General features: G+C 33.4%; 3 protein-coding genes, 1 long non-coding RNA gene and 1 pseudogene across 4 annotated transcripts; 2 read left to right on the top strand and 3 right to left on the bottom strand.

The window, feature by feature from the left end:
* Window positions 1-4,021: 4,021 nt before the first annotated feature.
* Window positions 4,022-5,597, top strand: LOC123215000 (serine carboxypeptidase-like 50). The gene has a single exon (XM_044635027.1). It carries the CDS (start codon window positions 4,168-4,170, stop codon window positions 5,530-5,532), a length of 1,365 nt encoding a protein of 454 aa, XP_044490962.1. The 5' UTR covers window positions 4,022-4,167; the 3' UTR covers window positions 5,533-5,597.
* A 1,436-nt stretch (window positions 5,598-7,033) lies between these two features.
* On the bottom strand, window positions 7,034-9,080 carry LOC123213556 (zinc finger CCCH domain-containing protein 63-like). Its single transcript, XM_044633016.1, has 6 exons — window positions 8,938-9,080; window positions 8,719-8,820; window positions 8,315-8,464; window positions 7,782-7,958; window positions 7,524-7,581; window positions 7,034-7,391 (listed from the first exon to the last, which is right to left on the bottom strand). The coding sequence occupies exons 1-6, from the start codon at window positions 8,953-8,955 to the stop codon at window positions 7,375-7,377; spliced, it is 522 nt and encodes a 173-aa protein (XP_044488951.1). The 5' UTR covers window positions 8,956-9,080; the 3' UTR covers window positions 7,034-7,374.
* A 2,540-nt stretch (window positions 9,081-11,620) lies between these two features.
* Window positions 11,621-12,753, bottom strand: LOC123213557. Its single transcript, XR_006501722.1, has 3 exons — window positions 12,512-12,753; window positions 12,067-12,348; window positions 11,621-11,940 (listed from the first exon to the last, which is right to left on the bottom strand). It is a non-coding gene; the product is annotated as an uncharacterized LOC123213557 (long non-coding RNA).
* Window positions 12,754-12,810: 57 nt separating this feature from the next.
* Window positions 12,811-14,268, bottom strand: LOC123213632 (zinc finger CCCH domain-containing protein 63-like; the record flags this gene model as incomplete). Its single annotated transcript, XM_044633105.1, has 2 exons — window positions 13,146-14,268; window positions 12,811-12,915 (listed from the first exon to the last, which is right to left on the bottom strand). Coding segments are annotated over exons 1-2 (513 nt in total), but the record flags the coding sequence as incomplete, so codon positions are not given.
* On the top strand, window positions 13,646-25,473 carry LOC123213631 (annotated as a pseudogene).
* The last annotated feature ends 1,610 nt before the right edge of the window (window positions 25,474-27,083 follow it).

The raw sequence follows: 27,083 nt of genomic DNA, 5'->3' as shown, positions 1-27,083 counted from the left end.
TAATAGCTGATATAATTATAAAAATAGAATCATACTCATCAACTGCATACTCCCAATAATTTTATAGGATTAAATAGAAATTAGTTTTTATACCAACTGTAAAATTTAGGGTTTGTATCAATTTTCACCTAGCACTAAATAGGATTTTTTATTTTCTTTTCAACAAAATTCTCTTTCCCAGATGGTTTGTCAGAGAAACAAAAGTTAACCACAGATTCTTGAATGAATTTCCATAAAAAAGAGTTTAAGCTAAATGCAACATTTGGAAAACAGTTTATAGTTAAAATATGTCGCTCAGATTCATAATTCGAATTCGTGACTCAATGACAAAATAACTTCGTTTAATAATTCCTTAATATAATTCGAATAGAGTTACAAACCAAGTTCAAACCAAATTAAGCTATATATTCAGAGTGTGAGCTAAACTGAGTTGAACTCTTGTTAACTCAAGTTTGGCTCGTTTTAGAAGCAAGTAAGTCTAAACTTTTCACTTGAACTCAGTTTAAATTCAAATTAAACGAATTTAAACTAAACGAGTTCGAACAAAGTTAAATCAAATTTTGAATCCGAACCCAATTTGATTTGGATCCACCTTACTTTTGCCTTTTTCATGAAAATGAGTCAACCACACAACAAACTACCATATTAACAACTTGACACAACCAATCCCTCATCTCTTTTTTTCGTCATCATTTTAGTTATCATTCGAAGAGTTGCTCTTGATAAAAGAACCACGTCAGTGAACAATCATCTATAAATTTTTTTTTTTCATAGTTAAAAATAAAGTTTTTTTCTTTTTCAGTAAATCCTAATCTCTTTGATCTTTTTGTAGCGATTGTGTAATCTTGAAATGTATCCCACCTTCGAGTATTCATTTTTTTAGTAAGCTTTTGAAAATGAATAAGATTATACATAAGCAATAATTTGTATATTAACAATAATATGTCGTTATATGATTAGATGGTGACATATTATTATTAATATATAAATTAGTACTCATAATTAATGCACATATTTTATTGTTTTGGAATGTAACTCCAACTAGAGTTAGATTGGATTCGAGTTGATTATGTCTTGAAAGATGGCTCAACTCAAGTTCATATTTGTTGAGCCAAAGTTAAGCTCAAGTTGTAGCTCTTGGCTCAAGGAGGAACCAAGTCAAACTTGAATAAAATAGAGTTCAATTCGGTCTAACTAGCAAGCCAACCATTTTAATTGGCTCAATTCAAGCTTGGTCTAACTTGATTCGAGTCAAGTCTAATGGTTGGCAAATTGATGTTATTTTAGTTAAGTTTTAAGTCTTTTTTTTTAATTAGTAAAATGATCTCATTTTGATATTGGACAAAAAATCTGAGTCTCAAACTTTAGTTAAACTATGAGTTTCGAACTCTCTCTCAAGTTAAACTTAAACTTTTCTCATGACCAATTTGAAGAACTCTTATTCAACTCTGGTTGCCTCTTTATCAATTCAAGTCAAACTCAAGGCCAACTTATATTAGGATTGAGCTCAACTTATATCCAATCCTAACTCTAGCCCACATTTTCAATATAAGTTCAAAGAAGATGATATTTTTAATATTTAGCAAAATTTTCGGAAAGTAATCAATCCAACTATCTATAATGAAAAAGACTCTAAAGTCCTTTAAAACTCCCTCTATTTTCTTTTTAGTCAATAGCCTATTGGTCCATTCTTATCTTCATATTTCACTTAAAAAGAAAAGTAAATTTATGAAGAAGAGAATTTTTATTTCATCAAGGTAATGTAGCATACCAATTAACGAAAAGTTAATTCCATTTGAATTATTGAAACTTTGGGAAAATAAACAAATTAAAATATACAGAGAGAGTAGATTTATCTTCTTGTATTTGGATCTTTCACCAAGCAACAAGAACCTAGTTTCTTTCTTTCTTTTTTTTCCCATGAGTTTGAAACAAGGTTTTTTTTTTTTTTTAAGTAAACCCTACTTGTTTTTTTTTTTTTTAAATGATTCTGTAATCTCACTTTCAATAATGATATAATATGAAACCATTTATGTATAATATGATAAATTTTACTTTCAATAATGATTCAATTTTCTAAAGAGTAATATTATGTGTACAAATAATAAACACTAACTTATATATAAACAATGACATATTATTATATGATTGAATATTATTTTATTTCTAATTTAAAATTACTAGTCATGTGGTAATATGTTATTATTTATATTTAAGTTTATTTTTATTATTTATACATATAATTTTATTATTTCACGAAGTTATTTATCATTTCTCAGTCAATACCATCAAAGCATCTATTATTTCATGAAGTCATTTATTTTTATTGTTTATACATATAATTTTGTGAAGAGAAAATGGTGGGTGAGTGAGATTGCTCCCACAAGAACCCAACTGCTGAGTGAGATTGCTCGGGGAGGGGCAACTGATGCAGAGTGAACTGAATTCAACTGCTGAGATTTCCTAGCATGAAATTCAGCTGAGATTTTGTAGTATTGTTTTGGTTGGAATACGGTGTCATATGACTAAATAAGGTGATGTTGTTTTGAGGAGAATTGTTCGTTAGTTTTCTAATCTTAGCAGTCAATTGGTTCGGTGTCAATTTATTAGGCACGTATTATAGGCAAGACTGAGGAATGTATGCTTGAACAATTTTCTGGAATGAAAAACGTGTGACTCTTCTCTCTGAAAATTCTGTCTTCCTTCTTCCTGTGTGTGTTCATTTTCTTCTGCTCTTAAGCATTTTGGAATAGCTTCCTCTGTGTGTTCTTTGGCCCTTTTTCAGGTAATTCGCTTGGAAGTTCAGTCAGGATCGGTGGTTGTGAATGTACAAACCTACTGGGGCTTCTGTTGCACTTTCCAGCCATATAGAATTTGCATAATGCACAGTTAGCAGGCTGTCCTCCAACAAGGAAAGATGACCTTAACGTCCGAGTTCAGGTAATCCCATACTATAATAAAGAAAGATGTACAGAGAGAATCATTGAATAACAGAGTCATATTAAACGGCCCCATCAAAGATCAAAATGTCAGAAGGTAATCCCACAGTCTCTGACTGTTAATTAGTAACAGGAATCTGAATTTCCAAAGGAAGCATGCCCAATAACATACTATTTTAATACAGGACGCATGACGAAGAACGAAATTGCTACCCTTTGATCCCATTGCAAGAAAGAAGTTAAAAAAACGCTAACCGTACTCCAAAAAGTAAAACTAAATCTAGATCAGCAATAATCGAAATCTTGAAGAGTAATCTTGATATTCCACATATTTAAAAATTCAATCCTTATCTCCTTAACCGACCACAACATATCAGTATAAAACTCTAAAATGAGAAGAAAACCCTAATACGAGGCCAAGCGTGATTATGGCTTCTTCAATGTCCATTCAGTAATAACAACAACAGCCTTGACTGAGAGGGAGACATCAACAGACTTGAGATTTCAAGAAGTCGAACTCTGGGAATCTTGAAAGTAGAAGAAAGATTTTACAGCGCAAAAAAGTTGAACACTGAGAATTTTGAAAATGGAAAGAAAGATTTTAGAGCGCCAAGAGTGAGTAGGAGAGAATGTGTTTATGTTCTCGGAAGTGCGCACGCACATAATTTTATTATTTCATGAGGCCAAATATCATTTCTCAGTCAATACCATCAAAGCATCTATTCAAAATTTCAACCATGAATTTATGGTTCATGCCCACACTAGCACTTATAACAGTAACATACTTTATGTCGCAATTGTAAAATTCAACATTAAGATACCTTACTAAAATTTCAACCATAAATGCACCAATCATCCAAGCATTTTCAATCCAACTGTTTTGATTGGGATCTTTGACAACAATTCCTTACTAAAATTTGGTGGAGAAACTTTAAGATACCTTTGGAGATAAGATTTGAATAAAATGATAGATTCAATACGAGTTAGTTTGAATTTAATTTACAAGTTAAATATAAAATATTTAGATTAAATTCAAAGAAATCAAATTCAATTTTGAACTTGATTCAAAAATTCAGTTCATTGTTATAAACCAGTAGTTTGAGTAAGTCTTCCTCAATCGGCATTGGCTCGAGTCTTATTCTTCATTTTGTCTATAAAAGCCACCAATTCTACAAAATTTGCTACACCACAAACTCAAATCAAAGGCTAGAGACTCCCTAAAACCGATATGCAGTTAACCACCACCGTTGATTTGCTCTTCCTCATCACTTTTGTCCTTCTCATTTCCTCTTCATCGTCTCCTCTCTTCCCCAATGAAGCCCTCCCCACCAAGTCCGGTTACCTTCCCGTGAACCCCGCTACCGGCTCCGCCATTTTCTACACCTTCTATGAAGCACAAACACCCACTTCGCAATTCTCAGAAACCCCACTTCTCGTTTGGCTTCAGGGTGGCCCTGGCTGCTCCTCCATGATTGGTAACTTTTTTGAACTCAGCCCTTGGCGCGTTAACTATTATCAGAGTGAAAATGTCGAACATCTTAGACTCGAACCCAATTCGAGCCCTTGGAACCGCATCTTTGGCCTTCTTTTTCTTGATAATCCCATTGGAACTGGGTTTAGTTTTGCTGCAAGTGATGTCGAGATCCCAAGGGATCAAATTTCTGTTGCTAAGCATCTTTTTAAAGCCATTAATGGGTTTCTTGAAGCTGATCCCTTGTTTAAAAATAGACCTCTTTATGTTACTGGTGGGAGTTATGCAGGAAAGTATGTTCCTGCAATTGGGTACTATATTTTGAAGAAGAATTTGCAGCTGCCAGAGTCTAAAAGAGTGAACTTGCAAGGAGTTGCTATTGGTGATGGGTTGACTGACCCAGTAATTCAAGTCAATACTTATGCTTTGAATGCTTATTTTTCAGGTTTGATCAATGAGAGGCAAAAGAGGGATATGGAGAAAGTTCAACGGCGGGCAGTTGAGTTAGTCAAAATGGGGAATTGGAGTGAGGCAAGAGATACGAAAAATGAGATTCTGCAGTTGTTGCAAAACATGACTGGCTTACCCACTTTGGATGATTATAGTAAAAAGGCTCCTTACCAAACATACTTGGTGACTAATCTTACGAATATTGCTGAGGTTAAAAAGGCCTTGGGGGCCAAAGAAAGCATAGTTTTTGACATATGTAGTGATGTTGTGGGGGATGCATTTCATGAAGATGTGATGAAGAGTGTGAAACACATGGTGGAATTTTTGGTGAAGAAATCCAAGGTGCTATTGTATCAAGGGTACTTTGATTTGAGAGATGGGCCGGTGTCAACCGAGGCTTGGGTGAAGACATTGAAATGGGAAGGAATTGAGAGGTTTTTGATGGCAGAAAGAAAAGTCTGGCGAGTTAATGAAGAGCTTGCTGGGTGGGTGCAGAAATGGGGGAGTCTGTGCAATGTTGTTGTGTTTGGTGCTGGGCATCTTGTGCCTACTGACCAGCCACTTAACTCACAGACAATGATAGAAGACTGGTTCTTCAAAAAGGCTTGTTTGACAACGGCCAATGAGGAACCCTTCATAAAATTTCTTCCCCTCTTCGTATTTAGCATTTAATAAAAGTCCAAAATGTGTATTATTATAAGATTAAGTTTGATTTGATATTTAATTTTAGACTATTTAATCACACGATGATATATCATTGTTTGTATATAAAGTTAAGCACATAGCATTAATCTTTAGCATTTTGATTAGTAATCTTGTTACTTAAATGATCATTTTGCGGTTTTGGTTGGTTGAATTTCTAGCAAAAATCCAAAATGAAGGCACTCAACTCCTTAGTTGTCAATTTTTGATGCTTCAAGATCAAAATTATATATAACATATATAAGTGTGTATCTGTTTGTATATTAGAATAAAAGACATATAATTTTATTGTTAATTAAGATATATTAAATACAAAATAGAATAATATATAACAAAATGAAAATGCATCTCTATGGAATGGCGCATGCCTTCCCAATAGTTAGGATTTGATTTAATTCCATTAATTACAAAAATTTTACGATAATATTAGTATGATGTCATGTTGACATCATTGTAATAGTTTGACCCAATTGTTGAATCGTGATTTGGTACAAGTTGATTCAATCATTAATTTAAATCGATTTAAAATTTTTGGATTGTATTGATCATTAGGTTTTAATAGAACTAATGGAATCAATTGTTTGAATTTGAGTTTTGAAAGAGAGAAAGTGAGAAGCATTTGGTCTTTATTCTTATCTTCAAATCTCCACAAAATCCAAAAAGAAAAAAACCGTAAATCTATGAAGAAGAAAAACTTTATTTCCTAAAGTTAATGTAGCATACCAACAACTAGATTATAACTATTCAAGTGAGACAAGATACATAAGCTTCCCAATTAAGGTTTAAATAATAATATTATTATTATTAATTGTAATTTTTCATTGTCTAAATTAAATCTCTTGATAATCACAAATATTCCATTTGATTTATTGAAACATTGGAAAAAAAATAAACTAAAATATACAGAGAGAAAGCTAGATTTATCTTCTTGTATTTTATTATACTTTTTAGCCAAATTCTTTTATTTAACTATACATTTTTAATTCTTTTGTAAGCAACAAGAACTTAGATAGCCTTTGTAAGTCTATACATTTTTAATTCTTTTATTTTATTATACTTTTTTTAACCAAAATTTTAACTTCTCACACTCTAATAAAATCAAACTCGAACTCAAGTTGGGAATTATGCATTCAATGGCTAGCTTGAATTCAGATTGAATCCACACATAGTTCATGATTCTTGTAGCATAAATATTTACCTATAAACATATGTTGTTGCCAAGTGCAAAAAAAAAAAAAAGTTAATATCGTAACAAGTTAATATCGTAATATTAAGATCTCAAGTTGGGAACTGCTTCTTGTAACAAGTTAATATCGTAATATTAAGATCTCGACATGAAAACTACCTTTAAAATTTGCTACGTTGGGAAGGAGTAATCTTGATGACAAGTCCAGGGAAAACATCATCATCCATAGGTAAATGGAATAGAAGTGAACAGTATTGTCAACAAAGCAAAAGCTATTCCATGGAATGAACGAGAGGGCTAACAACATAATTTTACTCCAGTATTAAATTATACAGTTCTTCTACAAACATTTGAACAGATTGAAAAGCAGAACCCATGAAAAAAATTAGAAAAAATCACCAAGGATAAAAAACCCAGTGTTAAGTTCTTTCTATGCCTCTTCATATACAGTCAAACTCTGCAATTCATACAGCAACTTGTTTCTTGTACAAATTTTAATGAGAAGGCTCATCCACTTGACTTTGCCAGCAACTTCCATACACTTAACATCCCGGTTCCATCACCAGTGAAAATGAGGCCATCAGGACCAACCTGAATGTCTCTAACTTCACATTTTGAAAATATACTCACCCTCTTAGTGAACCTATGTCAGAAAAAAAGTTACAATTTGTTAGCCAAAAGGAAATATATATGTCAACTAGTAAATTATTCTTATAAATTAAAGAAGAAGATACTGATGATGGTAAATCATATAGGTGAACAGAATTATCATTACAAGCGTACAACAATACTGGTTGTCCAAAATCATTCAACCCACAAAGCGCAAGCAGACCCTGTAGCAAACATATTACAAGAATACAGACAATTAATGAACTAAACATTAAAGCTATAATGCATCACATATAATAGACGTGGCAGCAAATATACAAAGTAGGAACTAGAGTAAAGAAGCCTAACGGTTCAAGTGTGGAAAGAAATGCACATACAAACAAAATCATACAGTAGGAAAAAAAATGATCACGAAACCACATACGTGTTCTTCGTTATGTGTATACATTACTTCCAAGTTGCCTCCTGCAACACCCCAAAATTTTATAGCCTTGTCCAATGAACAGGATAACAAAAATTGATCCCAGCATAGAAGAGACATTGGTGCATCAGTATGATCATCTAGTGTCATAACAGACTGTAGAGTGTCGAGACCCCAAACCTAGTTTAAGAAAGGAAGACAAGAGAGAGAGATTAGCACATCAGGAAATATGTATAACCAAAATACTAGTTAAACAAAAGTTAAACATTAGAGGTATATTAACATAAAATTTTGAATAGAACGCATCTGCTCAATGGTATGATATAATCAGCCTAGAACCCAAAGAAAAATCAATAACAAGAAAAATAAATTATCCCTGTCAGAGTCAATATAAATAGATTACTCCGTGAGTAAAAAGGGCAGTATCACATTACATAGACTTCTAAAATAACACAGCCTTGGGTATTTATTTAAGACATCCACCTTCTAATAACCAGTCATAACATTAGAATATAATCTTAAAAATGACAACTTACCCTTATTGTATTGTCCATGGAACCAGAGTAAAGCATATTGCTTCCAACAGTTAAACATGTCACAGTGTGAGAGTGGCCTCTTAGAGATCCAACATAATGAAAAGGATTCTCAGCTCCAGGACTGCCTTTCCATACAAAAATACCACCATCCTGCAAAACCAAATGAAATAATCAACCTTCCAGACCACTGTAATGACCAAAAAAGATGATGACGAAATGCAAATGGCTAATGACATCCACCCTTGTGATTTTCATGTTAAACAACAAAAAGGGCATGCCATAAAATTTGGTGAATAAAAACATAAATGATAGTTTTCCTTTCATAAGATCAACAAAACTTACAGTAATAATGAGCACACAAAAACATTTCAATTGCAAAAAAGAATCTAAATTGTTCAACTTACCTGTGCTCCAGCAAAGAGCATTTCGTTAGCAACAACCATGCAATAAACTTGGCCGACTGGTTCATTAAGGATAAATTCTGATGATGACTCAATATTCCACGCCTACAACATCACAAACAAATGCAGAATTAACTTTGAGCACAAAACTATAAAGGTTTAAAGATGGAACAGATTATAATAAAGGAAACCAAAAAATATATATTTAGCTATAGGGCTAACCTTAACAACATTGGGCATGCCTATAAAGACCCATGGCCCCTCACAAATCAAGCAGCCAACTTCATCACCAAGATTGATTACATTGGCACATTGACCAGTATGACAGTCCCACACTCGTACTGTTCCATCTTTACTGCCTGAAAAAAGCTTGTCTGACCAAAAGGAAGGGCAATCCCACTGACAGCCTGTCAATTAACATTTAAATATTTAATATTCCATAAGTTTTCTTAAAATCAAAAATAAAGGAAAAAAAGTGCAAAAGCATAATTAAAAAAATAAGTAGTTGGCCGGACAATATATCCATTAACCATTCAAGGAGCTGGTACACATTTGTTAAATTTATCTCCTTCCTTCAAGGCCAAACAGAATTTTAAAATAACCCTGAAAAAACATATCAGTGATCACAAGCTTGCCTTCTGGTGCCCATCAAGCTTTGCCAGCATTGAGACCCCATTCCTGCAAAACCATGAATGCATAAACCGGTAGTTATCACCTTTCACACAATTTCCAGATAGCCAGTATTCACAGACCTTTGGTGGAGTCTTTAAAGTACTTATCTTGTTTCCTGACTCAACACTTCCAGAAGAAGAAGCCAAGGAGTTCTTAGGTCTGTTATGATTGGGGGTCTTTCTGATTCCATCTTTTGGCCGACTCAAAGTCCACACATTCTTCCTGCCACTAAAGTTGGTATTCTTCTTTGGCCGGTTTTCAGGTAAAGCGCTTGAAAGTTCAGTCAGGATTGGTGGTTGTGAATGTAAAAACCTACAGGGGTTTCTGTTGCACTTTCCAACTAGATTGAATTTACATAGTGCACGGTTAGCAGGCTGTCCTTCCCTTTGATATGAGAGTCCCCTGGGCACCTTGACCTCCATACTATAATAATGAAAGATATAGAGAGAGAATCAATGGATAACAGAGACATATTAACCATTCCTTCAAAGACAATCCAAATCCCATCAAAGATCCAAATTTCAGAAGCTAATCCCACAATCTCTGTCTGTTAATCAGTAACAAGCAAGGAAATCTAAATTTCCAAAGGAACCAGGCCCAATAACATAAAGGAACGCATGACGAAAAAACCAATTGCATCGAATCCTTTGATGCTCCCATTGCAAGAAAGAAATTTAAAAAACCCTAACCCTACCCAAAAAGTAAAATTATATGTAGATCAGCAGTAATCGAAATCTTGAAGAGTAATCTTGATATTCCAAGTATTAAAAACTTCAATCTCCAATCCTTATCTCCTTAACCAACCGCAACGCATCAAGATCAGCAGTAATCGAAATCTTGAATATCTCCTTAACCAACCGCAACGCATCAAGATCAGCAGTAATCGAAATCTTGAATATCTCCCTAACCAACCTCAACGCATGAACATAAAACTCTAAAACCAAACCTATGAAAAAGAATAATAATAAAAAGAGAAGAGAACCCTAATACACATAATTTTGTTGTTTGGGAATATAACTCTAATTAAGGTTAGAACTTTTTTAAGTGGGAATATGGTTTTTTAAACTAATAAACAAAGAAAGACTCCAAGTCTTCCACTATCATTCGAGAACCTTCGAGTAGACAGACTTTGTAAGAAAATAATTGTAAATATATTCATTATTTATACAACCTCTTATTCAATACTTCAACAGTGCAAAGATCCTCAATTATACCTTTACACATTTTATGTAGGAACATGAATTTTTCAATGGTGGAAGATTTGGAGACTTCCACTATCATCTACTAATATTTGATTTATTCATTTAAAGTGTTTTTTGAGAAGTGAAAGTTAGTTGATAAGATAAATTCCTCCTTGATTGAATTAAAGCAATTAATTGGACCTGAGCTATAATAATTTCCAAAGGATTGAATTAAAGTAAAAAGTTTTGCTTCATTCTATTGTTTTGTTTATATTAATATAGCTAGACTTTTGATTATTGTCCCCTAGACAAAAGACATCTTGATCTTCTTTAGTAAAATCCAAATATGCAATTTGATTATTTTATCAACAAATATATCTCATTGAGGTTGAGACGTTTAAGTAGTGTACTTTTATATTAACTTTGATTTATATTAGTTGACTTCTATAGCATTGAGTAGATAACATTAGATTGAGCGAAAACCCAATACCATCATAGACACAAAAACTTAACTCACTGAAAGGACAAGACAAATGAAAGTTCCTGGAAAAATATAAGTTGTGCTCATTGAAGATTGATTGAAAAAAACATTGTCTAAACAGTTCATGTTGATAAGGATTCATGTTCAAGTGGGTATCATAACCCTTGGACTCCCTTAGCTCCACTTGCAAGAATATTGTAGAATTGGACTAAAACCTTGGCCGCTGCATCCCGTGGCCCGAACTCCCTTTCTACACTGCAGGATGATGGGTTGAACACCCCTACATTGCTGCTGCATACCTTGAACCTCACCTGAACTTGCGTTCACACTGTTGCATGCTTGTGGATTGCACTGTGACAACCCCTTGCCTCACTCGCACTTGTCAGCCCAAGAAATAAATACACAACAAGAGTGAAGCAGCGAGTGGCACATAGAATCACAACCATATACTTAAACAACAAATAATAAATCAATACAAGCAAAAGAAATTGTTAATTGTACTTAAATAAAAAAATTACGTACAAATATTCAAACAAAAATGCAGCTATGTGCACACATATAACAAGACAGGTTTGTGTACACAAAAATCAAATGTGAACATGAATATTTATAGTTTGTCAAATACTTAAAAATAGGTTAACAAGGTCGGAGGTTCAAGCCTTCTTCTAACGAAGTAAAGTTTTACAAGGCAAAAAAAAAAAAACAACAGATAAATAAGAACTATATGCTCTTGCATAATAGTCTGAAACGGAATCAAAGTTGCTTATTGAATTGCTACTAAAATAAGAATCTACAATTTATACAAAAGCTTGAAGTTTTTGTGGAGACATCAGTACCGCAACTTCTGCTTCAAAAGACTACTCTTCAATGCAATAATCAACTCTTCAAAGTCTGAGAATTAAAAAACAAAGCATGATTTCAATAGTCTTTTAGCTAGCTATATTCATTATGATAAAAAAAAAATAATAATAATAATAATAAAGCTGAATCTGGCAATAAGAAGATTGAAGCACTTACAAAACTGAGGAGCAACTTTCAATTTCTAATTTCTTCTTCTTCTACATCCTCTATTTAGTCTTCTCACATTTATTGGATGCTCTCTTTCAATCAATCTTATAAAAAATTGAGGTTTTCCTGTTGAGAACACAATATAAGCAATAGATATGCCGATTAAAGTATATTGCATATTGCATCCAATAGTTAAACATGTCACAGCGCGAGTGTGGCCTCTTAGAGATCAGCAAGATGAAAAAGATTCTCAGTTCCAGGACTGCCTTTCCATGCAAAAATACCACCATCCTGCAAAACCAAATGAAATAATCAACTTTCGAGACCAATATAATGACCAGAAAAGATGCCTAAATCCAAATGACAAATGACATCCACCCTTGTGATTTTCATGTTAATAATGAACACAAAAAAACATTCAATTGCAAAAAAGAATCTAAATTGCTCATGTTACCTATGCTCCGGCAAACAGCATTTCATTACCAACAACCATGCAATAAACTTGGCTGCCTGGTTCATTGAGAATAAATTCTGATGATGACTAAATATTCCACGCCTACAACATCACCAACAAATGCAAAATCAACTTTGAGCACAAAACTAAAAGGATTGAAAGATGGAACAGATTACAATAAAGGAAACCGAAAAAAATATATTTAACCATAGGCTAACCTTAACAACATCGGGCATGCCTATAAAGACCCTTGGCCCCTCACAAATTAAACAGCCAATTTCGTCACCAAGATTGATTACATTGGCACATTGACCAGCATGACAGTCCCAAAGTCGTACAGTTCCGTCTTTACTGCCTGAATAAAGCTTGTCTGACCCTAATGGAAGGGCAATCCCACTGACAACCTGTCAATTTAACATTTAAATATTTAATATTCCGTATGTTTTCTTAAAATCATAAATAAAGGGAAAAACTGTAAAACCATAGTTAAAAAAATAAATAAGTAATTGGCCAGACAATATATCCATTAACCATGCACGGAGCTGGCACACATTTGTTAAATTATCCCCTTCCTCCAAAGCCAAACAGAATTTTAAAATAAGCCTGAAAAACATATCAGTGATCACAAGCTTACCTTCTGGTGCCCATCAAGCTTTGCCAATATTGAGATCCCATTCCCGCAAAGCCATGAATGTATAAACTGGCAGTTATCTCCTTTCACACAATTTCCAGGTAGCCAGTATTGACAGTCGATTGGTGGAGTCTTTGAAGTACTTATTTTGTCTCCGGACTCAATACTTTCAGAAGAAGAAGCCAAGGAGTTCTTAGGTCTGTTATAATTGGGGGTGTTTCTGATTTGACTATGCGTGATTCCATCTTCTGAGCCACTCAAAGTCCATACATTCTTCGGGCCACTAAAATTGGTATTCTTCCTTGGCCGGTTTTCAAGTAAATCACTTGACAGTTCAGTCAGGATCGGTGGTTGTGAATGTAGAAACCTACAGGGGCTCTGTTGCACTTTCCAACCATATAGAATTTGCATAATGCACGGTTAGCAGCCTGTCCACCAACAAGTAAAGACTACCTTTCCGTTTGATATGAGAGTCCCCTGGTCACCTTAACGTCCATACTATAATGAAGAAAGATGTACAGAGAGAATCAATAAATAACAGAGTCATATTAAACGGTCCCATCAAAGATCAAAATGTCAGAAGGTAATCCCACAATATCTGACTGTTAATTAGTAACAGGAATCTGAATTTCCAAAGAAACCATGCCGAATAACATACTATTTTAATACGGGACGTATGACGAAGAACCAAATTGCGTCGAATCCTTTGATGCTCCCATTCCAAGTAAGAAATTACAAAAACCCTAACCCTACCCAAAAAGTAAAACAAAATCTAGATAGCAGTAATCGAAATCTTGAAGAGTATTCTTGATATTCCACATATTTAAATCCAGATCAGCAGTAATCGAAATCTTGAAGAGTAATCTTGATATTTCGCATATTTAAAAATTCAAACTCCAATCCTTATCTCCTTAACCGACTGCAACACATCAGCATGAAACTCTAAAACCAGAAGAAAACCCTAATACGCGTCCAAGCGTGATTACGGCTTCTTCGATGTCCGTTCAGTAATAACAACAACAGGCTTGATTGAGAGGGAGACATCGACAAACCTGAGATTTCAAGAAGTCGAACTCAGAGAATCTTGAAAGTAGAAGAAAGATTTTAGAGCGCGAAAAAGTCGAACTCTGAGAATTTTGAAAATAGAAAGAAAGATCTTAGAGCGCACGCTCATACATACAGAGATGTGTGTTTATGTTCTCGGAACATAAACAAATTTTTTTAAAGTAAATTTATAGTGATTTTATTTTTTTAAATAAATTTTATTTTATTTTTAATAATATCTCTTTTGGTTAATTATATCACCCTCTCGATTAATTACATTAAAACATTTTTTTCTAATAACCTAAGACTATTTTATATTTGTTAGGTTATGATTCAAAGATTTAAAAACTTATTCGAAATTATCTATTTTTGTTCTAATACAGAACAAAACAAAAAGATAACATAAGTGTGAAGAAGGGCAAAATAAAATTAAAAAAACAAAGTATCTTATATCCATTAAAATGTCTTCTATAGATAATAATTTATAGATTTATATATTTTTTTGCATCATCAAATTGCGACTTTTTTTTAATTGTTTCATTTAAATCAAATGAATAATTGTTATTCTTTAAAAATGATATGTTCTAATATCCATGTATTTTGATTGATTTTATTTTTTACAAATTTTTAAACAAAACCTATTCATTATAATTTGATGATAAGTTGAATCAGTTGATTCTTCGATTAAACAAATCAAACCGATCGAACTATAAACCAGTGAAACAATTAGTTCGATCACCAGTTAAGTTCTAAAAACATTGATTACATACAAACTCAAGTCAACGTAGATCTCATTCACACTAATTTTATTTCTCTAGTATTTTTGGCCCATTCTTCTTACAAGACATCCACAAAACCTCTATTTTCAAACGTCAATTAACCAATCATGTTAATACAATTTCAAACTTTGTATTTGATCTCCAATTTGTCTTGCTCATCAGTACCTAAATATAGATTTGTTTATTGAATAATTAATTTTTTGTGTATGAAAAATTTCAAGCAAACAATCCCACCTGTAAAGGTGGAGGATGGTGAAGAAATAACGTATAAAACAGCTATTGATAGGACCCATTCCGACTTGCTAATCCCATAACCTTTGTAAGTATGTCATGGCTTAGAAGGGCGAAATGTGTCTTGTATTTCTGTTTTAAGAATTTCTACACCATATAATAACACTTAACCTAATATCATGTATAAATCTCCAGCCTTTACTTGGTTACAAAGCATGATACATCTTGATTAAATCTAAAAATCATAAAATAAACCTGGAATCAGGTCTCAGGCCTTATCATATACATAACAAAAATTTATATTTTCATTCATTTCAAAAAAATCATGAGAATAGTTTAATTAGGCCTCTGACCCTTCAACATAGTTGACATATCAATCACTCATGAATTTTCCATGATCAGCTCAATAACCATTATAATGTAACAATCAACATACGCCTATCAGAAAAATATCATATCAAGGAAAATCTGTCATACCCAAGGGGCGTCCCCACATAGGCAGAGCAAGAGGAAAAACAATTGTCATACCCGATATATTGTTTTCTCACACGGGCAAAGACTCAAATTTGTCATACTTGGCATGAAATAAAGCACTAGCAGAATACTAAAGTCTGTCGTACCTGACATAAATATGGCACAGGCAAAACACCTAAATTTGTCGTACCTGACATAAATATCGCATAGGCAGAGCACTAATTGCATAATAGGTAATAACCAAAAACCTCTGAATGATATAATTTCTTATCACCATATATATATATAATAAAATGACTTGATAATATGAATTTTTTTGGACAATAATCATCGGCAAATGCCACAACCACCCTAAGCAATGTCAATCACATATAAAGCTAAATTAAACACTTCCAACACAACCACAACACAACATCAATTTAATCAATTTTTTCAGAAATTCACTTGGTCACCAACTAAAATTTTTTTTTCATTGTGGTTATCAGTTACACACAATATAACTTAACTAAGCATTTTGAATCCACATAATAATATAACTTTTACTCTATAGACACCCATAACCTAAATCCATAACATGCATAAAGGAAACTATTGTTTCTTTTGTTGAGAGAGAGATTTCCACCAAATCCATGCTACCATTTTCAAGGATTCATAATAAATACCATAAAATTTCACAAGACTATAAATGTAAATTATACAAAAAACTATAGAGAAAAAGTTTATTCCCACTCATTGATTTGGTTGTCTTTAAGTCGGTGTTGAAATCTCTTGTTATTCTTCCTTCTTCTTCACTATTCAAACCAATTTGAAACAACATGGTTAGAATTTTGGAAATGTCTAAATTGAACAGTGAAAATCAAACCCTAAAATTATTTGAACAAAATTAAATACCTTATCCCTTTTTCCTTTAAATTTCCTTTCTCTTCCTTCTTCTTTCTTCCTTTTTCTTTCCTTTCTTCTTTCTTTTTTTCTTTTCTTTCTTCCCTTCTCTCTCTTTCTTTCTGTCTTTTCTCTCGTCTGCGTCTCTACTTCTTTTCATTGAAGAACGAAAAGAAAAACAAAGCCTAATGGCTTTATTAATATTTACTGAAAAGTTTATATTTAAACCCATACTTACCCAAAATTTCACATAGCCCCCTTAAAGTTTCCTATAACTAATATTTGGGTATTTCAACCTTCCCCGCAAGAAAAAAAAAAATTCGTCCTTGAAATTATGTACCTGATTGAAAAAATTTTGGATATTAAGCCCGCATGTCCTCTTCACATTCCCAAGTCGCTTCTTCCACCAAGTGATTTTTCTAATGCACCTTAACCTAAGGAATAGTTCTAGTGCAAAGCACTTGTTGTTTCACACAATAATTTTCTGTGGCCCTTCTTGGTAACTCAAATCCTCTTTTAAGTGAATCGGTTGTTGCTGAAGAATGTGAGTGGGATCGGGCATATACTTACGAAGCATAAAAACATGAAAAACATTATGTATCTTAGATAATTTAGGCGGTAAGGCCAATCGATATGCGACAACTCCTACTCTCTCAAGGATTTCATATGGGCTAATATATCTTGGGCTCAGTTTACCTCGTTTCCCAAACCGTAATAAACCTTTCCAAGGTGAAATCGCGGAAACACTTTTTCACCCACTTGAAACTCCAATTCTCTTCTACGCTTATCAACATAGCTTTTTTGTTTATCTTGAGCTACTTTTAGCCTTTGTCAAACAAGACAAATCTTTTCATTCATGTCTTGCACGATCTCAAGGCCTAGCAATACTCTCTCACCCACTTCATTCCAACACACTAGAGTTTCATATTTTCTATCATACAAGGCTTCATATGGAGACATTCCAATGCTAGCTTGATAGCTATTATTATAGGCAAATTCTACTAATGGTAAATAATTATCCGAACTACCCTTGAACTCCATCACACAAACCCTTAACATATCTTCTAAAGTTTGGATGGTTTTTTCTAACTGTCCATCAGTTTAAGGGTGAAAGGTTGTGCTAAATTTCAACTTTGTACCCAAAGCATTTTGTAAACTTGGCCAAAACCAAGAAGTAAACCTAGGATCTCTGTCTGATATTATAGATACTGGAGCACCATAAAGATGTACAATCTCAGCTATATAAATACTTGCCAACTTATCAAGCGAATGTATGGTTTTAATTGGCAGGAAATGGGCTGATTTTGTTAGACGATCCACAATGACCTAAATGTCATCATACCCATTCTTGGTATGGGGAAGGCTTGACACAAAATCCACGGTGATATGCTCCCATTTCCATTGAGGAATAGGAAGCGGTTGTAAAAGTCTAGAGGGTATTTGATGTTCAACTTTCACTTGCTAGCATACTAAACATCTGGAAACAAATTATGCGATCTCTTTTTTCATTCCTTGCCATCAATAATGATCCTTCAAGGTACAATACATCTTAGTACTACTTGGATGTAAGGCATAGGTTGAGGCATGAACCTCTTCTAAAATTTCCTTCTTTAATTCTTTGTGATCTGGTACACAAATTTTATCTCCCATCACAAGTATGCCATCATTTTTTACTATAAAATCTGCTCGTAATCCCTTACTCACTTCATTTTTTAACTTCATTAAATGAGGGTCCAAATGTTGCAGTTCTCGGATTTGATCAATTAAGATGGGTTAAATTTGAAGACTAGCTAATAATACTCCTGAATTACTCATACTCAGTTTAGCCTTTAGGGTCCTCAATTCCATCAACAAGGAACAAGGTTTCATCTTCATATGTGCTACAACACCTTGAGATTTCCTACTAAGTGCATTTGCAACAACATTTGCCTTTACCAGATGATAATCGATCGAATAATCATAATCTTTAATAAGCTCAATCCATCTCCTCTGTCAAAAGTTTAACTCTTTCTGTGTAAATAGATATTTCAAGCTTTTGTGATATGTATAAATTTGACAAGTTACCTCATAGAGATAATGTCTCCAGATTTTTAATGCCCATACTATAGTTGCAAGTTATAAGTCGTGAGTTAGGTAGTTTATCTCATGCTTTTTGAGTTGTCTAGAAGCATAAGCTATCATCTTCCTATGTTGCATCAATACACAACCCAAACCTTGTTTGGAAGCATCACTATATACCACAAATCCATCTGTACCCGAGGGTAAAGTAAGTATAAGGGCTGAAGTCAATCTTGTTTTCAACTCCTGAAAACTTTGCTCACATTCAGCATCCTAGTCAAACCTTACATCTTTTTGAGTTAGTCTAGTTAACGGTGCTATTATTTTAGAGAATCCTTCGACAAATCTTCGATAATATCTAGCAAAACCGAGAAAACTTCTAATTTCAGTAACATTGGTAGGCCTCTCCCATTTCAAAACTGTTTCCACCTTTTGTGGGTCGACACAGACACCATATGCTAAAATGACATGCCCTAAAAATGCAACTTTATTTAGCCAAAATAGACACTTACTAAATTTAGCATAGAGTTATTTGTCTCGTAAAATTTGTAGGACCATTCTAATGTGTTCTTCGTGCTCTGTCTTACTTCAAGAATAAACCAAAATATCATCAATAAATACCACTACAAAATGGTCCAAAAAAGAGTGAAACACTCAGTTTATCAAATCCATGAATGTTGTCGGTGCATTAGTTAATCCAAAAGGCATAACCAAGAACTCATAATGTCCATAACGAGTTCTAAAAGCAGTCTTTGGAACATCTAACTCCTTAATCTTTAGTTGATGGTATCCTGAGCGTAAGTCTATCTTAGAGAAAACCTTATCACCTTTTAATTGATCTCGGTTCTACTCATTCTTTTGTTTCTTATGAATTTCCTAAACATGTCGATAAAGAGTTAGAATTCTTGGAATGTAAAATAGAGGTAGCTACTCCTGTAGGATAGTCAATTTTAGTAGAAAATGTCTACAAGGGTAGTAGGGTAAAGGTGGGTATCCATGAGTTAGAGGCAGATTTGGTTCCTTTGTCCATCCAAGATTTTGATGTGATTCTGGGGATGGATTGCTTAGCTTGTCACCGTGCTACCATTGATTGTTTTCACAAGAAAGTAACTTTTAAAAAGTCGGGTAAATTAGAGTTTATTTTTTATGGGGAGCGTTACATTATTCCTTTTTATGTCATATCTACTACAGTTGATAGACGATTCCTTCAAAAGGGATATCAAGTTTATATAGCACATGTTGTAGACACTAGAGTTGGTGAATCAAAGATAGAAGATATTCCAGTGGTTAGAGATTTTTCATATGTATTCCCTGATGATTTACCTGGACTACCACCCAACAGAGAGGTTGAGTTTTCAATAAATTTAATTCCTGGTACAACTATCATATCATTGGCCCCTTATTGAATGGCTCTGTTTGAGCTAAGGGAATTAAAGGTGTAATTGCAAGAAGTAGTGGAGAAGGGATTCATTAGGCCTAGTGTATCTCCATGGGGAGCACCAATGTTATTTGTTAAGAATAAGGATGCAACTTTCAGATTATGTATTGATTATAGATAATTGAACAAAGTGATAGTAAGTAATAAGTATCCACTGTAGTTGATAGGACCCATCCCGACCGGTTAATCCCATAACCTCTGTAAGTACTGTCATGGCTTAGAGGGGCAAAATGTGTCTTATATTTCTGTTTTAAAAATTTCTACACCATATAATAACACTTAACCTAATATCATTTATAGATCTCTAACCTTTACTTGGTTACAAAGCATGATACACCTTGATTAAATCCAAAAATCATAAAATAAACCTGAAATCAAGGCTTCGACTTTATCATATACATAACAAAAATTTACATCTTCATTCATTTCAAGGAAATCATGACAATAGTTTAATTAGGCCTCCGACCCTTCAACATAGTTGACATATCAATCACTCATGAGTTTTCCAGTTCAGCTCAATAACTCTTATAATGTAACAATCAACATGCACCTATCAGAAAAATATCATATTAGGGAAAATCTATCATACACAAAGGGCATCCCCACATAGGCAGAGCAAGAGGAAAAACAACTATCATACCTGATATACTATCATCTCACATGGGCATAACATTCAAATCTGTCATACTTGGCATGAAATAAAACACAAGTAGAGCATATAAGTCTGTCATACCTGACATAAATATCGCATAGGCAGAACACTTAAATCTATCGTACCTGGCATAAATATCGCACATATAGAGCATTAATTGCATAATAGGTAATAACCAAGAACCTTTGAATGATATAATTTCTTATCACCATATATATATAATAAAATGATTTGATAATATGAATTTTTTTGGACAATAATCATCAGCAAATGCTACAACCACCCTAAGCAATGTCAATCACATATAAGGCTAAATTAAACACTTCCAACGCAACCACAACACAACATCAATTTAATAAATTTTCAGAAATTCACTTGATCACTAACTAATTTTTTTTTTCATTGTTGTTATCAATTACACACGACATAACTTAACTAAGTATTCTGAATCCACATAATAATATAACTTTTACTCTATAGCCATCCATCAAACCATTCATTAAATAAGTATGTTTGAATAAAATTTTCATTACGATTTTAATTTAGATTGAATTCGAATTGAATATCTTTTTACATGAAATATAAAAAGACACTATTGATTAATGCTAACTGTAAACTCTACTTATGAGTTTTCATGAAGTCAAAATATTAAATGGAATCTCCCTATCAAAATATATGCTTGAAATGGGCGATTTGACTCTCTTCATAATTTCTTATGAAGATAGATATGCCGCCAAAAGAATAGTAATAATAAAAGGCCCTTTTCTAAGGTGAAAGGGTCTTCAGCCAGATGAATTGCTTCGCCCAACTTTGTTCTGTGAACTGTTTATGGAGCCCTTGCATATAACAAAAGCCTACCATTCATTACGAGCAATAGACTGAATACGACATATAGATTGCTGATGATGATGCCTGAGATTTTTCACTTGGGTTAAGTGAAAACACAATCTTGCTTCTAGCTGATGATGCCTGATATCTACATAAGCGTTAAATTTTCCTAATGATAGAGCTATTTACCATTTTATGAACCAAAATAACTGTAATTAATACACCTTATTTCCCAGCCTTCTCTTCTTCTTCGATCCATGGCAGAGGGTGAGCCCAAAACAACAAAAGGAAATAAGTCAAGGGGACTAAGGCTCCCTTAAAATAAGAGCCTTGAAAAACATTTATGGAGGTAAGATTTTTTCTTGCAATCTAATCAATAACACAATTTGCTTATTGGATAGAATGAAAAATGCTTATCATTGAGTAAATCATCACTTTCACGAGAATTTCCATTAATGGCATCAACCAACTGCTGAATATTCATGTTAGATGACCTGCGACCTACCACTGCCTTCCTTGCGGCAACCTTCAACTCCATTACATTTTTCTTGTTATCTTCTAATTTGGGTCCACTAATGATTTCTCATTTCTTTAATACATTTTCCCACTTATGCAGTGCTAATTAACTCACTGTTACCATTAAATTAATCTTTTGCATGTGCTTTATATGGTTAGCATCACCATGGCAAGTTGTTAGACAAAAAACTTTACGACCTTTTAAGGATTTCTTCGATGTTGACACTTGAAATTCTGCCTTGATTTGTGATAAGAGCTTCGCATCTAAAGCATCCTCCCATGAAATGATTGGCCAATGTTGCGTGAAAGTTAAAACAAAGTAGGATCGCATCATTTTCATCACAGTTGAATGCTCTTAAATCTCCCAATATGAACAAACAGTGGCGAATATTGAGTTTCCATGTCACTGGCCTCCGAACATTCACCGCATGATTTGCTTGCGTAATTCAAGGATCTTCACTGTGTATTAGAGGGAGACAAGGGTTGAAACTAGACCTTTGTTTCTGTCTCCAACAACACTTATGAATTAGGTTAAGCTTCGTCAATGGACTTTTTATGATCCCAACATTTTAATTTGTTAAAGGCTGCATCAGAACCCTCTATTTCTGAATCCACAGCTCCACGTTTTGTACAGCTCTGAGCTACATTACTATGCGTATCCTTAGAGAAGGACCTGATGGTGGCCAAGATAATGGTTGTGCTACAACTCGAAAATAGACCCTTGATCGTGGTGGTGTCACTCATATTCCTTCTTGGGAAAAGACTTGGCTTTTGGTAACGACATCACTCTATCTACATATTAACTTCATTGATGTGTCATCGATTCTTATGCACTAAATTTTCTTATATTTGTCGTAGATACTTGGCGTGTTTGATTGGTCTGGAAGCAATCCAATGCCTCCTAAATTTTGGATCCTTCCATCATTTTTTCCAATACATCCAAGTCAGTCTCGTATTATTTTGGATTCAGATTTTGTTATTAATCGATTTAATTTATAAGTTTGATTCTTCACAAATGCAGTCAAGATCTGGCGTTATTGCCGCTTGGTGTACATGCCAATGTCATATTTATATGGCAAGGAATTTGTTGGCCCAATTACATCTCTTATTTTACAACTGAGGGAAGAGCTCTACACTCAACCTTACAATCAAGTTAATTAGGAGAAAGTATGCCATTTATGTGCTAATGTGAGATTATAATTGTTCACACACACACACACACACACACATATATATATATATGTATATGTATATCTGTATATGCTTGCTATTTGTGTTCCTTTTTTAAAAGTTTATATATATATATTCTCTATCCCCATCCTTTGATTCAAGATTTGATTTGGGACTGTATATATATATATATATTCTCTAAGCCTTTTCTTACACACTGGCCTTTCAACAAGTTGATAAGAGAGAGGGCACTTCAAGTACCAATGAAGCACATTCATTATGAAGATGAGAATAGTCAATACATTACCATTGGATGTGTGGAAAAGGTCAAATTGTAATTCACTAGATATGCAAATGCATCATTTCTTTTATTCTGTGTATCCATATATCTAATTATTTTGATTAAATTATATATACGCAGGTGTTATGCTTGCTAGCTTGTTAGGTTAAAAATCCAAATAGGGATTATTTCAAGAAGCATCTAGCTAGGATTCCAGATTACTGATGGGTTGGTGAAGATGGAATGAAGATGCAGGTAGGTAAATAATTAATTAATTAATCAATTAGCATGTATCACCGAATTCTATGAAGTCTAGTTTTGATTTAGCATTGATGAATTAATTCCATTGTTACAAATGCACAATTTTGGAAGCCAGGAGTGGGATGTTGATTTTGGTATTTAAACTTTGCTTGCTAGTAATCTCACTGATGAAATAGGGCCTGTACTCAAGAGAGGACACAAATTTATTAAAGCATATTAGGTAATTTAACATTTAATAAACCAAACATTATTTCTAGAGATTTATCCTCAAAGTTAATGATTTTACATTTTTTTTTGTAAATTAAAGTGAAAGACAATCCTTCTGATGACTTCAAGGGAATGTATCAACATATTTCCAAGGGATCCTGAACTTTCTCTGATCAGGATCATGGATGGCAAGTTTTTGATTATATTGTTGAAGGTTTGAAGGTATTTATAAACTTATTCTAAAATTATTGATCAAACAAAGAGAAGTTATTTGTTTATTTCCCTGTATCTCACCATAGATATTGTTTCTCGTTTTATTTAGTGTTGCCTGCTTTTCTCAATGATGCCACCTAAAATTGTTGGGGAGAAAATGGAACCTGAGAGGTTATATGATTTTGTTCGTATCCTGTTATCATTACAGGTACACATATGTCAATAATTTCTCAAACAAATTTCCTCATACATATTTTTCAAGATTATATATGTTTTATGTTTTTATATTAGATCTATAAAAGCTCCATTGTTTGACTCCCTGCAAAGCAAAAATGGAGGTCTGATTGGCTATGAGCTAGTTGTAACCCAAGAATGGTTGGAAAAAAGTTGTGGAAACTACATACTGATATGACTGTGCTATGTTAAATCTTTCTAATTAGTGTCTATCACAAATATACTAATGACTGGCACTTCTTATGTGTTTTGGCTTTAGTTGTTGAATCCCCCTAAATCTTTTGCTAGCATAGTGATTGAGCACGAATATGTTGAGTGCACATCATCAGTTATCCATGCTTTAGTTTTGTTTAAGGAGTTATATCCAGGACAATTTCATCACAAAAGCAGTTGGCCACTTGGAAAACGTTCAATTGTCTGATGATTCATGGTAAATATAATTATTGTCAATTATATTAAAGTACATATGCATGATATATATTTTCAATTAAAATATATATATAGCCATGGATGTTAGGGAGTCTGCTTCATATATGCTACTTGGTTTGCACATGGAGGATTGGCAACAGTTGGCAAGACGTACAACAATTTTGTAACTGTGCGTAGAGGTCTTGATTTTCTTCTTAAATCACAAATAGAGAATGGTGGTTAGGGAGAGAGTTATCATTCTTGTCCAAAAAAGGTATGTATTTGTACCAATTGATTTCTTATTGTATTATAATGTACTAAACATATGTACCAATTTGTTGTCCTGGGAACTAGGGCATTTAGAAATGCATACATCTCAAAGGAAACATGTCAAATTTAGTTTACATTGCATGGGCTATGATGGGTTTAATTCATGGTGGATAGGTTAGTTTCAATAAACCGCTATAAAAATTATATCTTCACGTATAAGCACCAAGATAAATTTTGTACTATTTCTGTTTTTATGTGATTGTTCTTTGAACAATCAAGCGAAAAGAGACCTAACTCCTATTCACCATGCAACTAAGTTTATAATTAATTCTCAACTAGAGGATGGTGATTTTCCCCAGCAGGTACAACTGAAGGAGATGAAAAAGTGAGCACATGTTAAGTTCAAATTTTTGAATGATTTATTAATTAATAAATCATGTAATGCTTGCACGAAGTTGTAGGAGTGTTTATGAGGAACTGATGTTAGAAATTTCCTCATGTAGGCTAACAGTGATTATGGGTTTAGTTTAATAAAATTGGGTAATCGAATAGTCCAATGTTAGTATATAGATGAGTTTAAGTGATTAATAAAGATAAGTCTAATACACTTAAAGGTTATGATCTGGGTGGATAGTACAAGTGTAGACCTTAAGGTTTATTGGACCTTGATGGGGGGTCAATTAACCTACTATAAATTGACTAAGTCTTTGCTCCAAAACCTAATGTAGTATGATTATAGTATAGCTTATCCATTCAAAGCTATCATTTAAGAAGGTTTCAGGAGTAAAAGCCCAAGTCATGTCGAGAGGTGATCTCGATAACTAATTTCAAGTGATTTTAAAAGGTTTTTCGATTTCAAATGGCATGTAGATTTAGGTATTTCTAAAACCCTAAAGTTTAATTCAATATTTTATATCCTGTGCATAGATCCTGTGGATTTATGATTGATTTATTTTATTCTGTTTTGTAAAATAAATCTTAAATCTAGTATTAGAGATAAACAAATTAGGTTATAGAATTTGGATATTTATGATTTTAAATAAAAAAAATTTAATTTTGAAGTAGGGTTCTTGAATTAGAATCATAGCTTAAATTTTTAAATTAGGGATTGATTCAATTTCAATTTTAGGGTTTTAATTGATGAATCAAATCTTCATCTTTGAAATATGCAATCCTAGATTTCATAAATTGAAAAACGAATTTTAGGTTGGTGTATTAAATTTTTGTATAAATCAAACTTTAGAAATTAGGAATTATGCTCTAGGTTTATTTTGAGATTAGGGTTTTATATTAGGGTGCTTATTTGAAATTAGGATTTTAAATCGCAATTTTTTGTTAAATTTGATGATGGAATCATTGGAGATACATCAATGTAATATGGTCGCTTATTACTCTCTCAGATGGAACCTTTTCAATGGACGAAATCTTTGAATTCCATTGTCGGCACTGCAAATATTAGGCTTAGGGTTTTTTTTAAAACTTGTGGATCAATACCAGGTTGGGATAACCTAGAAACCCAGATCTAAAGCTGAGTGTGTCAACTATACCCAAAAGTCAAACAAATCGAGTTGAATCCTACCTAGATTAAAACTGACTCGGATAGTTTGAGCCACTAGCTACGCATGTGTCTATGCGCCTCACATGTTCTTATATGGAAATGAATCATGCATGTAGGCACGTGAATGAATCTGACGATGCATGCAAGTGCATGGAACTTTTGTATTCGTGTGAGGAAGCACATGTCTATTGTATCTAGTGCATAGGAGTGTGTGGAGCATGTCTAAAGGCACGTGTAGGAGTGTGAACTGTAGTGGAAGCACATGACAGTCTTTTGGAAATGTGTGAAATTGTTCTAGTGACCCGTGAGGCATGTAGAGTGCTTTTGGATGGGCATGAGGTGCGTGAATGTGCTCTAAAGGCATGTTCAATGCATTGGCAATTCCTAAAGGTACGTACAAGCTTATGGTTTGTACAAGTAACATGTAGGGTCTTTTGAAAT

The sequence above is a fragment of the Mangifera indica genome, chromosome 4, assembly GCF_011075055.1.
Source record: "Mangifera indica cultivar Alphonso chromosome 4, CATAS_Mindica_2.1, whole genome shotgun sequence".
In the NCBI taxonomy this organism is placed as follows: domain Eukaryota; kingdom Viridiplantae; phylum Streptophyta; class Magnoliopsida; order Sapindales; family Anacardiaceae; genus Mangifera; species Mangifera indica.
This window is presented reverse-complemented; position numbering and strand designations above follow the sequence as displayed.

Excerpts from the sequence above, each read along its gene's own strand:
- LOC123215000 (XM_044635027.1), top strand. The coding sequence starts at position 4,168 with ATGCAGTTAACCACCACCGTTGATTTGCTCTTCCTCATCACTTTTGTC.
- LOC123213556 (XM_044633016.1), bottom strand. Across the intron at positions 8,465-8,718 it reads TGCTCTTTGCTGGAGCACAG|GATGGTGGTATTTTTGTATG; the intron begins GTAAGTTGAACA and ends TTGGTTTTGCAG. Across the intron at positions 7,582-7,781 it reads ATACACATAACGAAGAACAC|GGTCTGCTTGCGCTTTGTGG; the intron begins GTATGTGGTTTC and ends TGTTTGCTACAG.